The sequence below is a fragment of the Drosophila persimilis genome, unplaced genomic scaffold (assembly GCF_003286085.1).
Source record: "Drosophila persimilis strain 14011-0111.01,24,50 unplaced genomic scaffold, DperRS2 tig00000000-arrow-pilon, whole genome shotgun sequence".
Lineage (NCBI taxonomy): Eukaryota > Metazoa > Arthropoda > Insecta > Diptera > Drosophilidae > Drosophila > Drosophila persimilis.
This window is the reverse complement of record NW_020825288.1, coordinates 28,374,126-28,387,771: the sequence shown is the minus strand read 5'-3', so window position 1 is coordinate 28,387,771 and position 13,646 is coordinate 28,374,126. Positions and strand designations below refer to the sequence as shown.

The window sequence follows — 13,646 nt, the reverse complement described above, 5'->3', positions numbered from 1 at the left end:
AAATTGCAACAAAAGCACGAGCACCGCGCAATGCTAACCTGTGTGACCGCGGAGATAAAATATACCGTCCGACCCTCAGAAACATACCGAAACATACCATTTAATTTTTAAAAATACCATAAATATACTGACGAGCTAGAGTTCTATATTACATATTCCTCGTTTTTGATATTCCGTGGATTATTACTAACTATATAGAATATTTAGCCATGCCCACATAATTTTATCCGATTAGGGAAACTATTTTCTAAGTGCCTAGTTTTTTTTAAACACTTGCTTTTATTGCATTTTGACTAAAACAAGGTTCTTATTTTAAGAACTCATCTTTATTGGATTGTTTGTAAAACAAAGAAGGTCAACGGTAATTTCCTACTCATTTTATTACATGGTAACTCCACAATATTTACATATTAACTACATTGGCATGTAATTTGTTCAAGGGAAATGTGTACTTTTGAAAATTTGTTGGTCGTTTTTAAGATTTTGGTGGCAAACGATCAGGAATTCAATGCTGATCAAGAATTAGAAGTGGATGTAGCCTGAGACATGGCTCTAAATGGCATTTCTACACGATTTCTACGTGGATAGATATGCACAACGAGTGAGTCAATAACGGAGCTTGAAAAATACTAAAAATACTCAGAGAAAACTAAGAAAAGCTTACAAAAATGTAAGGTGTGTGAGCTAGACATGATACGCAAACCAGCTTACCTCTGATAATTATTTATACTTTACCTTTGGAACTGTTAATGGATAGTTGGAACATTGCATGAGCTAATTTGTATACTATTATACTTTAGCCTGATATTGAAATATATCGTTCCGTAGCAAAAAGTAATATTCCATTTTATAGCAAAAAATATATACCTTTAGGTATACCATAAAAATACCTTCTTCTCAATTTTGACGATAAAATATTACGAAAGGCATGTGAACGCAAGGTATAATTAGGTAAGCGAAAGCAACAATGTCCCGCAACATGAGCTAGAATGCACCCTAGAAAGAAGGGTATTCTAGTGTTGAGGAAATGTTTGTCATCTCAGGCTCCAATGAATGCAGAAACTAGTCAATCTCTGTTTTAAAGTTCATGGTCCTCTTACAGAGACTTGGAATAGCTATAGGGATCGAGATATGTATACGGAAAAGAAGCAAAAAAAACAGCAGCTTGGAAAACAAAATTTAAACAAGAGTTACAAAAAATAGGGTATTCCAATGTCCATACTCAGTAAAAATGTTGTCGATATGTAGCAAATCTGTAGTTGCCGTGTAGTTACCAACCAATTCGAAAAATTCAGCCATCGCGAGCGGGTGCTGTCGTGCGCGAACATTTTACAAAACGTTCGAAGCTCATTTCCATTTGAATAACGACAAGTGCAGTGCTTAAATTATAACTAAAAATTAAACAGAGCAGCTCCAAATACAATTGTTACATTGAAATTCCACTCAAAACTTGCTTTAGGTTAGAGCTAGAGTTTTATAAACAACCCTTCGTTATTGTTAAATATTTATACACACCACCGCCCGACCGCCGACCGCCCCGCGGAACGTACGCACATTACGTGTGGCGCCAACAATACATATGTAAAGGGAGAAGCAGCAGCGATAACGAAACCAACCCAACAACAACAACTAAAATTATTGTAAGTGAATTCCTATGTGCTTTTACTTCTTTACTATTGATTTTTGTTTCGATGGTGGCCCCCAAATGTTTTTGCCGCCTTTTGTCACGTTTTTGTTTTGATTTGTGATGTGTATTATGTGTTTTTGTCTCTCTGTTGGTATGCTTTATCATTTCCTTCTTCTTAGATTGAGTCCTCAAACAGTGTGCGAGAGGGAGAAGGAGTGCATGCGTAGAGGGGCTGTTGATTCACCTGCTGAGGTATTTCTGGCACCCTAACAGAGCGTATTTTCAATTTGAGGAGGTGTTTGCAGTGCAGCTTTGAAAATCCCATAAATCCCATACTAAATTGTAGTTCCACACGCTTCATAGAAGTTAGTTTTATATATTTCCACATAGAACTCAATTTCGCACAAATCTATAGAACCGAAACTGCGTTCGCTGGCTCCGAAAGGGTATAAAAGCTTCACCTTGGTATTTTATTGTCTGCCAGCCTCTCAGCTGCTGCTGCGACAAACAGCAACAACAACAACCGTAACACACGATAAAGACGCAGCAGCTTTCGTTATGGCAGAGCAATAACCGGTTTTTTCCTTTATCGAATTTCGAAACTGTGCTAATAACTTTTTCGCTGCTTGCTTTGTTGTTTTGTTGTTGTTTCTGTTGGCTTTTCGCAAACAATTAAAGAAAACTAATCGGGTGCCAAAGAGCGATAATTTCACAAAAGAGCTGCAGTTGCAAATTAATCTATTTTTCGCCCCTGTTTCGGCCGGCAGACACAGGAAGTACGAGTGTATTTCGCAAACAAACAAAAAACTTTGCCACTTAAAACGTCACTCCATTGCCAAGCTTTATTTTTACCGTTGCCTGCAAATGATGGAAGCTTCCTCTTTTTCACCCACTATTTCTGGCACGACATAACGGCACTACTGTAGGCAATTGTGCGATGAGGGGGAGGGGAAATGCAGCAGCAGGCAATTTCTTTGGACATAAGCTCCTGCACACACGCTCTTTCACTCCACTGCGGCTCCAAGGATAACACGTTCGTCATGCCGCAAAATCGATTTTCAACAAAGACCGACAATACCTTGGAGAATCCATGCCTCCTCCCTCCACCCCATTCGGCACGTGATGTGGCGCCTGGCCCGGGAATAAAAATGGGAACTTTCAACCCGTCGTCTGTCGTCTGTCGGGTTGCGCAAAAATTGCGGTAAAAACCGACGCGGGGCGAAATCAGCCGGAAATAAACTGTAAATTAAAGGGGACACTTTTTTTGGGGCAACGTTTTTGTGGGCTGACAACCACTTTGTCCACAAGATAACTTCGAGAGATAACTCTATTGAGGGTGTTTTGTCTATGAAGCAGGGGGATTATCGCTGCCTTGTAGCGTTGTTGTAATTGGAAATAAATTACGTTATTTTGCTGTACAAATTTCCCCTAAGCGAACATTTATTTTAAATATCTAAAAACTAGAGATCTTTTGTTTTTAAAAATCTTTGCGCAGTAACAAATCAAATGTTGAAGGACTTTCCCAAACTTTCAGCTGTGCATTTTCATAGTTTCGCCATTTATTTGAAAACCAAATGGAAAATTGCATACCAATCGCCGGCGCCAGTCGGAATCCCTAGGAATTCAATCACTTTCGCTTGGCAACCAAAGAATTTTCTGCTCAACTTTTTTCTACTCGTAGTTTTTCCCCACACAAACTTTGAACTATTCGTGGAATATTTTGTTTCCCCAATTTATTTTCTCTTTTTCTCCGATTTTCCGTTGCGAGAAGCAAGGAGTCTGCTGCCGTCTGGCTCTGATGCCCCCAGAGGTGGGATGTTGGTGGTGGTGCTGCTGGCTGCCGCATGAAGTTGTTCTGTCTGGGACTCCCAGCCACCAACTGGCGGTCTTCCCAGGCTCCTGCCTCCATCCTCTACCACGACCATCCTTTGTTGTCTCGATGGCTGGTTTTATGACGTAGTTCTGGTCCGTGGTCCTCTGCTCATGTGGATGTTGAAGTTGAGAAGTTTGTTTGTCCGGGCTCTACGGCTCCACAGCTCCACAGCTCCGTAGGAGAAGAGTTCATTCTTCTTTAATGCATTAGCTTGCCTGCAGCAGAAGCTCTGTATAAATATTGAATTTCTATATTTGTTTAACTCGAATACAGAGTGGGGTTGTTCTCTATCATTAAGTGGCTGGAGGGGAGGCGGGGACTGCTTCTCTCAACAATAGGAAAAACTCTATTCAGCTGAAAAAGTTTCCAGCTCATTAAAAACAATTTGTCTGGCGAACATTTATAGAACTTTTTTTTGGTCTTTTTGTGTGGCCTTTGATGAAGAGAAGTTTAGCAAAAAAAAAAAAAAAAACAAAAACCACCCACAGCGAAGCGGAAGCATTCGACCAGCAACAAAATGCACAAATAAAATTTTTGCTAAATATACAAACAAATTTTGCCAATTTTAAATTAATGGCGAAGAACCGCAAACAAAAAGTTCAATCAATGAAAACAGGAAAGACTGGAGGAATAATCATGTGTATATTATTAAAAGTATTACTAAGATAAGAAAGGTTCCAGCATGCATATTTTATAAATGAATTTATTTATGGGGTTTCTCTTTCTTTATGGCTTTGTCTAAGCATTCCCCCGAATGCATTAGTCAGCCAAATGATTGTATGACTCAACAATCAAACAGGGGACTAAACCGAATAAAATTCAAATTAAAATGTGGCCAAAAGAAGGACAGGCAGACGGTCAGGGGTCAATTAACGCCGCAATAGAGAGAGAGAGAGAGAGACATCAACCCACCACCTGGAAAAGAGACGCCTGTCCATCCAGTGGGCAGACATTTGACACCAGAAGCAAACGACGTGGACGACGATGGCCATGACTTGGATTGGGAGTAGGAGTAGCGGGGTTTTTGGAGGTTTGCCTCAGGCACGGGCCCAAGCACAGTCTTGTTGTTTCTTTGTATTTGCTGCCACAATACAGTTCTTTGGCCCCACCGTCGGCTGTCCGGGCCTTGACTCCGTTTGAATTGTCTTTGTCCATTACAAAAATTTAATTTAATATGTAAGTCCCACACCCAGTCACCATTCCGCAGATATTCGCTTGTCTGACGGGTTTCTCTTCAGCAAATTTGCATAGGAAGGAGTTGGAGTTGTCTCTTATTTGTATGCCGCACAGCGCGGGGCCAAGCCCCCAAACCCAAACTCAAACACAAACCCAAACCCCAAGAGGCAGCCTTTGTGGAGTTTGTGGAGGCTTCTACATTTAATTTATTCATGTAGGATTAGTTGTCGTGTATAAATCGCCACAAAAACATTGACGACAGGCATGTCCGCTACCTGGATCTCCATTCAATTATGGAAATTGTTTTTTGGAAGGAAAAAAAAGGGTATTAGGAAAGGCAGACAATCAGTGTGAGAACTTTTATGGGGTTTTTCTTTAATCACAGCCAAGAGGATTATCCCCCACAATCTGTTGTTTCTTTCGGCCAACTTCAAACCAAAACTTGCCCCAAAACAATAGACATTTCCACTCCACTCCCCTTTTTTTTTCGTTACTATTTCACAACAGCTGCTTCTAAGGCTTAGGCCTTGCCTTGCCCCACATTTTCTTGTATTGTACGAGTACTTCTTCGACTCTGGCTGCTCCCTCCCAAATGGGTTTTCATTTTGGGCCAAGTAGCGCGACCTCAAAAGCCCGAGGAGAATGAGTGGAAAACATGCAAGCGGAAATTGCAACGAGGGAAACGAGAGGCTTAGGGGTGGAATCAGAAAGGGAGCTCCTCCTCGCTGGAAAGCAATAAAACAAAAGGAAACCTGCCCCCGATCTTTGTGTTGCACTTTCAGTTTCGCCGCGCTGTCAATTTTCAGAGTGGGAATTGAGTTGCACTGCCACTCAGAGATGCGGTGATGGATATGGATGTGGCTGCAGCCGGGGGGCAGCCGGGGGCAGCGGCAAACTCCATTAATTCAAATTGTTGCAACAGGAAATGGAGCGTACCACGCACCGTATGAAAAAAATATGCCAATTAGATGGCAATTTAAGAAATGTTTCGCCCATGTTTGGGGGAAACGATAAAGAGCTTACCCCTTGGCTCCTCTTTCTTTCTTTCTTTCTTTAAAATTTCTCCCCGTATGGGGGACGTCACGCTATATGCCAGGCCATGTCGTCGACCCCCAACAGGCGATCCATCATCCCCTTCTGGAGGGGTCAAGGAACCTCCTTTTGTGATTGTTTTCCATGCGGTTTAGGTTTACATTATGTAAAATTTTAATAACCCGATTTTAATGAAGCCCCAAGCGGCTCTTGGCTCTGGGGGGCGGTTTAAGAATGCATTATTTATGCAGGCAACAGCTTTTCCAATGAGTGGTCCAACACCTGTTTACATATTTGCTTGCCCTTTGTCGTCTAATGGAGGCAGAGAAGGGCTTTCATAACCAAATGATTAATGAAAGAGTTCTGCAATTGTTCTCTGCATTCACAGGCCCATCGGTTGAAGAAAAGAGTTCTATAATCTCTATATAAAGCTCTGAAAACCTACCCATACATACGAGTGCATATTTCTTAATGAATTTATTTACTTTTGTACACATTTTCTTAATCATATTTATGGCTTGATAGGCCTTCAGGGGAATGGAAAATTATGGCAAATCAGGAAATGAGAATTAAGCTTTTTATATTTTTTTTTTTTTTTGAGAGATTATTGTTTATTCGGTTCTGTGGTTGAGGCTGGCTGCCCGGGGTCTGCCCTGTGGTTTATGGAACCGGTTTTCCATATACGAAAAAATTCAATAAATGCATAAAGAATATGCACTTTTAAAAATAGTATCAGAGGGATTATGGAGATATTTTTAAGGCAAGAAAATGCTTGAATAAATGATAAAGTTGCAGTTAAAGATACTTTTGGTATATTATTTTCAACTTAAAACATTTGTTATTCCATCTTGATCTTCAGACGGCCTTCAACTTTCTTTTGGGTGTGGAAAACACACACACACACACACACAGCACACGCAATGAATGCATTGCCCACAAATTTTCACTTTCGTGTGTGTCTCTGCTTTTCTTTTGTGTTTTTGTCTGGCTTTGGCTTTTCAGCGAGCGATGATGCACTTGACTTGTGCTAAGACCTCCCCACCATAGAAAAACGCCAACAAACGGCCTGCACCTTGAGATTCCATGGGGCTCTGTCTCTCTCTCTCTGTCTCTCTCTGTCTCTGCTACTTGTTGTCACCATCTTCTGCTGCTCGTGGCTTTCCATGCAGACCAAACCACCGAGACAGTATCTCTCTCTCTCGCGCTAAACCCCACTTTTCTGACGACTTGTTTGCTTATGGCTTTAGCACGCACGTCTCTCCCGCTCTGGGGGCCACCATGGCATTAAGTCAACACTTTTGAATATGCACAAAAGCCAAAAACAAACATAAAAGAATCTCTCTGGGCGGAGGCAGAGAAACCTCAGACGGGAGACTCTTTTCAAACGATGAAGAGACCTTGCCCCGTAGTCTGTTGATGCCACATCTAATTAACCCACAGAGTAAACACAGATTCCCGTGGTAAAAAGTATCTCTGATTAACTTCTCGTGTGAATTGATTAACAGGAAATGCGGTTAAAAGCCTTGTCGTATAAATATTTCCAGGGAAATCGCTTGAATTCTAAACAAATTGTGCACGTTTGAGGATCGAATATAGACCACTTGAATACCTGGGATTACCGGGGATACATTATAGATTGATTCAATCGTTATAAGTTTGGAAATTTGGGTAGAAAATGTTTTTATCTGTACAACTACCAAAAACCAGAGCAATATCTGTTAAAATATAAGTGCTATGATCTTTTAAACGACAGATAGATGATCAAAATCGAAATCTAGGCCAAGAATGGATCTCTATATCGAATTGGGACTGATCAAGAGACAGCCAATCGAAGGATTCCAGGCAGAAACCTAGCCGAACAACTGAGGGGTACTGCTGCATGTGGCGTGACACGTTTTTCCCACTGTAAAATAAATATATGTGCATATATTGCAATCATTTTTCTCTAGAATTACCAGGTATAGCATTCCCACATATTCCAAAGATAGAGATGAGGTTAAGAATCAGTCTGGGGTCTGTGGTCTGGGATCTGGGCTTCTGATGGCCCCCATATGCGGCGGCTAGTGGGGCGGCCCGTCGTCTCGATTATTTATAGTTTGAGGAAACTCATTTCGTTGTTTATTTTGGGTTTTTTCGAGCATAAACAGAAGATGTGGCAGCAGCAGCAGCAGCAGCTCACGAGATCTGCTCCACATTTGAGATAATATTTATACACATACATATATATATACTCGATCTTTTATACGGTGCTGTCGTGCCCCTCCCCAGACCTTGCACAATGCTCCTCTTGTCCCGGCCTGGTACGAGTATTCGTCCGAATAGTTTCCCCATTTCCATGCTTGATTCGTTTCGAGTGTTGAAACATTCGATGCGCCCCAAAGTGTCGATTGATTGCGGCGCACGCCTCACAAATTGTGGGGATCGTATGTTGATTTAGAGGGAGTGTCGCTTTTTGAAACGATTAAATGTTGTTATTGCACTGACGGAATGCCCAGATTATGGAGGAGATCGTTCTAATTGAAGACCCACTTGTATTTGTGATATAACTTGAGGTTCCATTCATTCCTCACAGCACGTGCTCTCGTCTGTCAGGTGGACAATGGCCTCACATTAAATATTATTATGTGAGAGGTTCTCTCTCACAATAGCATCATCAGCGTCATCTTCAAAAGATGAATGAACACAAAAGTTGAACGAGAATCGAGAGGGAAAACACTGGGAAAAATAAGAACATAATACTCTGCGTAATGCCTTCAAAAAACTGGAAACTGGATGCTAGAATAGATCTGTTGTTGTTTTGTGTTGAATATTCTCATTTACCTTTGGACTCCGTCATGCGGCAGTGCCCCTCGGTGGGCTATTGCATTCCCTGCCCCATTCTACTGCGCGTACAAGTGGTTTCCAGATCGACATAGTTAGAACATACTGAAGTCTTTTCTCGCAGTGACTCGAACGTCTTTTGTATGTCAAGTGGTGATGACTTTGATTGACGCTGCTACGCGGTGGAGGAGGAGGAGGCAAGTAGGAGCTGTGGCAGCCTGTAAGCTGGAGCTCAGTTCCGCTCAGGTGGGGCACAAACTGGAGCACAAACGACGGAGAGTCAGGGGCAAAACTGTGGCCTGTGAGCATCGATGTTGGCGTTTGGTGGCGGACGCGACTCTTGCGGTGCCGCCTGTGGCTTGTAATCTCACTTTGGCTGCACATTTAATCGCATATTGCATATTGCAGTACACATTGTTGTGGCCAAATTGAAATGTTATGCAGTGGCTGTGGGGGCGGAGGCGGAGACGGAGGCAGCAATGGCTGTGGCTATGGCTGTGGCGATGGAGTGGAGGCTTTTTCAATCATCCGATTGATTGCCATTGGCTCTGGTGTGCATACAGTTGGCTGCACTTCAATAGGCTTGCCACTGCCACTGCCACTGCCTCCGCCACCCTTCCTCCCTCCCCGCCTGTGCCGCCTCTGGCTTTGTCTTGACTTTTTCAATTCATTTTGATTTGTATCTTGGAGAGCAAAAATGGAAATGTAATTTGGGTTAATTCGATTTTAATGCATTTACTTGCAGCGTGGGTGTGGATCTGTGCAGATCAGAACAGATCGGATCCGATCAGTTTTCTGTTGCCTGTGCCTGTGACTGTACTGTCGATTGATTCCTGATTGATTAAGAAGAGGAGGTCCAATCAATTCAAGGTTTCTGCTTCAAACTTTGAGAAGTGCATAGAAAGGCTCCTTAATCGTCATACACCTTCTCTTCATGCCCGCCTGCCTTCAATTGCGTGCCACCAATCTTCATGCCATAAATTAAAGCAAGTGTTATTGTTTATTTTTTATTTGTCCAGCATTTGGCGAAATAATTGCCGCCTGCCTGTCATCAAGAGCACTTTCACGCTCTGAACACATTTTCTGCTGCTGCTGCGCTGCGGCTTTTGTTGTTGATCGTTTATATAAATCGTTTTGTGTGTAGGAAAAACATCATCTCGGGGCTCTCCAGAGAGCAATTGCCGTTGAAGATTAGCATTTTATGGTGGCTTCAAGTAGGAGAAAATTGTAGTGGAGAGGCTTGCATAATGGTTGTGGCAATTAAAATGGGAATGAAGGTTGAGCAAAGGTAGATTCATAACTACTCTACGTTGTAAGTGCTTCCGTTTGTGGTATTTTGTGCCCTTCAAATGCTGTCCTCCATTTGTTTCTACCCTCCAGAATGGTGTCTTTCATATGTTTTTACCCTTCAAATGTCTATCATCCTGCAGAATGGTGTCTTTTATTTGCCGGTTCCCTTATGGAACTCCCATATGATATCATCTTTCAGTTGAATGCCAGAACTTTTGAGACTCGAAAACTTAACAGCTGCTGCTGGGGGGTTCTGGTTCGGGTTCGGGTTCGGGTTCGGGTTCGGGTTCGGTTTCTGTTCATTCATTAATCATCAGAGCACACAAACACACACAAAAAGAGCGAAGAGAGGAGTATAGAGGGGGGGATTCCGCATACGAAATGAGTTGCAAGACGGGGCACTGGGGGAATGAATGGGCTTTTCAGCAGGCAGGTACTGTCTGTCCTCTAATGAGGCTGGAATAAAGAAGGAGGAGGAGGATGATGGCCTGCGGCAACTAAAAAGCACATCCTGTCATTAGAATGCCACGAGATGCTGGATTCTGGCTGCTGGCTGCCATCTGCTGCTTCTATTGCAATTTAATTTTTTTATGCCTCATTTAATTGCATAATTTATTGATAATTAAATGAAACCCTCTCTCTCTCTCTGTCTCTTGTTGTAGGAAACAGAAGCCGCAAGCTCCCACAACAATTGCCCCGCAAATGAGGTGAACGAACTGCTGTCCACTGGTTATCCCTCCAGCATCCCAGCAGCACCACCCGCTCGCCAGTAATTAAGAGGCTCTGCCGCCTCTCTCTAATTGGGAGCTAAGATGCCTTCACTCCGTCAGAAGGTCACCACGTACTTTCGTCAATTGAGCTTCATTGCAGAGCCCCGCGAGGGTCGTCGTCGTGGCAATGCAAACGATGGCGATGACGATGGCAACTTCATAACCAAATATCTCGAGGGGTAAGAGACTCGCGATTGGAATCGTTAATTGAATCAAAATTTAATAGAAATCTCCCTCTCTTACTGTGACAGGCGCATGCAACGGCAGTTTGTGGATGGCCCAGAGATCTACAATGGACAGAATCCCACAGAGATGCCCGTACTGAAGCTGGGAGGCTATGAGGCTGGAACCTGCTCCATCACGGCCGCCTGCACTGGTCCCGACGAGGGTTTGACGGGGATCAAGCGCTCGAAGCTCCATCTGAGTGCCAGCTATGCGGACGACATTGATTTCATCGATACGCAGCAGGAGAACGAGGATTGCTATGCAACGGCACGGCCTCCTGCTGCAGCCACACAGCAGAGCACCTCCGCCACAAGGCTCACGAATAAATTTGGCCGGCCACAGGGGGGGCCCAGCGGCGGCGGTGGTTCCCGCAGACAAAGCAATGCTGGTGACCAGCAGGTAGGAACGGCCTCCACATCGGGCATGCGTTCGCGCAAGAACTCCAAGAGCAGTATTGCAAATCTCGCGGCGGCGGCTTCCGGAGATACCGGAAAGGCCAGCACCTCCTGTGTTTCGTCGCAGGACCAGAACAACAGAAATCTGTTGAATGCAAAGACTGAGGCCTCTGCGGATGCCAGCCCAAATTCGGAAAGGGAGCGTCTGCTCCGCGAGGCAGTAAGCAACCAGGGTGGCTCGTCCGCCACCTCATCTCCTCCTGCGATCGTTGCTGGCGTGGAGAACTGGCGCATGGAATGCGACTTTGCCTACGGAATCTCTGTGTCCCTCTACGAAACGAATATGCTAACGAAGGAGCCCATGGGTAATCCCATTGCCGATTGTTATGGCATGGTAGTGCGTGGGGATTCCGCTGCAATGGCCATGGCAGATGGCGTCAATTGGGGTGAGCCCGCCGAAGATATACCCCTTAATCCCGACTCGAATTTAATCCCTACTCCTTTTGCAGGTGATGGAGCTCGTCTGGCCGCTCGTTCGGCCGTCCATGGCTGTCTGGACTACCTAGATCGGGCGGTTTTCGGACAGGCACAGGAATGCAGGGCCACCACAACGCAGGAGGTGTTTGTGAGTCTCCTGCGCAGCCTGTGGGAGGGTCATGGCTGCATACTGGAAGTAGGAGGCGCACTGTCCACACTCACCATTGCCGTTGTGCTGCCGCTGGACGGTGCACCCGGAAAGTATGTGGTGTGCTCCTGCAATGTGGGTGATTCCCTGGGCTACGTGTACTCCAAGAAGCACGGGGTAAGGGAGTTGACCCAAGCCTCCCACGACATCAGTTCCATGAGGGACATGCGTGATGCACTGGGGGCCTTGGGCCCTGCAGATGGCAACAAACCGGAGCTCAGTAATCTCACATTTACAATGAGCTGCATCGAGAGCGGGGACATTGTGTTCCTCACATCGGATGGGATAAGCGATAACTTTGATCCGGTGGTGGGGAAATTCGCCGAGGCCTGGACACCCGATGTGAAGCTGCAGACATCGGTGGGGAAGCCCTCAAGTTTGGCGCCCAAGCGGCAGAATAAGAGCGCCTCGGCGATCTATGCACGTCTGCATCCATCAACGCCTCCCACACGACCAGCGAGGCAGGCAAAGGCGAGCAGTCCGCCCAGCAATGCGCCCAGTCGTCCGAAATACATGCGCTCCCAGACGCTGATTGAACCACGGCAGGGACTGGGACCGCCAGCCTCTGTGACGACAACGCCGCAGCGCATACCCAAGTCGATCTCTGGATTGCCTCTCGTGACGGGACCGCAACGACATGCCCTGACACTGTATCGGCTGGAAGATCTTCTTAGTTATGGCATCAATGGCACCTTCTCGCCCTGCGCTTCGGCGAGGCGGCTCTGCCACCTGCTCATCGATTTCGTGCGAATGATAACCTCTGCGCGCCGCAAGACCCTGGAACAGAGAGAGCTCTTCTACAAGCTCTCGACGGGACCCGATGGGGCCAAGCGGGAGGTGCAGCTCAATCGAATGCAGCATCGAGCGGCCAGGAAGAGGGTGGTAGACAGCAGTGCCTTCGTGGCGCTGCCAGGGAAACTAGATCATGCCACAGTGCTGGCCTACACAGTGGGAGGCGGAAGACCGGAGGGAACATCACACAATGGAAACGAAAATGAGGGAACGACGACACTTTCCCCCGTGCTACAATCCAAGGAATTTAAGGAGACAAATTTCTAGACTGCAGAACCAGCTTTTGGATATACTTTTTCTCACTCATAAATTTACATATGTATACCCTCACATCATATATAGTATATATACAAACGATATACATGATTAGTTATATATTGTATCTCTATATCTTTGATATTCATATTACGCTTTAAGTTTTGTTGATTTTTGATTTCTTGAATATTCGATGCTACTCATTTGTCAGCCATAGATTTTGTAGCCATTTATTTGTACGACAGAAATGCCTCAAATGTTTTAAACTACCAAAAAAAACAAAAAAAAAAACTGAACACAGAATAAGAAAAACACACAAAATGTAAATCATATTTTTACACTTCCCTCCTTCATTCGTAAAACCTTTTTACACCCTCCCATACCATCTGTTGAGATGTGAAATATGCTTTTAAAGAATAAGTCCCCAAAGTAGGGTCCAATCGAAGATTAAACAGCACATAGATGAAGCATAACGAAGAGAAGGAGAGTGTGTATGCTGTAGATGTGTTCTCTAATCTTTGGTTCCATATTTTTCTCTCTCTCTGGAAAAAACAGATTGATTTGGCGAGCAGAAAGGTGTAATTTTTGGTAAACGCACAGCTTAAATTAAATGATAGCTGTGGCAAACGGGCCTGCCGGCAATCGTATTATTGAATAAACGCATTGGGATACTGCGCTTTTACAAAACTCTTTAAACAAATTTCGT

The 13,646-nt window shown here is 44.4% G+C and overlaps 1 protein-coding gene across 2 annotated transcripts; it reads left to right on the top strand.

The window, feature by feature from the left end:
* The first annotated feature begins 1,318 nt into the window (after positions 1-1,318).
* On the top strand, positions 1,319-13,051 carry LOC6594335 (PP2C-like domain-containing protein CG9801). 2 transcript variants are annotated; one of them, XM_026984691.1, is made up of 4 exons: positions 1,319-1,640; positions 10,481-10,767; positions 10,840-11,654; positions 11,718-12,952. In XM_026984691.1, exons 2-4 carry the CDS (start codon positions 10,631-10,633, stop codon positions 12,950-12,952), a joined length of 2,187 nt encoding a protein of 728 aa, XP_026840492.1. In that variant the 5' UTR covers positions 1,319-1,640; positions 10,481-10,630. The 2 variants fall into 2 exon arrangements, with proteins under 2 accessions (XP_026840492.1, XP_026840493.1); XM_026984692.1 differs by lacking the exon at positions 1,319-1,640 and having other exon boundaries at positions 10,631-10,767; positions 11,718-13,051.
* The last annotated feature ends 595 nt before the right edge of the window (positions 13,052-13,646 follow it).

Excerpts from the sequence above, each read along its gene's own strand:
- LOC6594335 (XM_026984692.1), top strand. The coding sequence starts at position 10,631 with ATGCCTTCACTCCGTCAGAAGGTCACCACGTACTTTCGTCAATTGAGC. Across the intron at positions 10,768-10,839 it reads ATAACCAAATATCTCGAGGG|GCGCATGCAACGGCAGTTTG; the intron begins GTAAGAGACTCG and ends TTACTGTGACAG. Across the intron at positions 11,655-11,717 it reads GGCAGATGGCGTCAATTGGG|GTGATGGAGCTCGTCTGGCC; the intron begins GTGAGCCCGCCG and ends CTCCTTTTGCAG.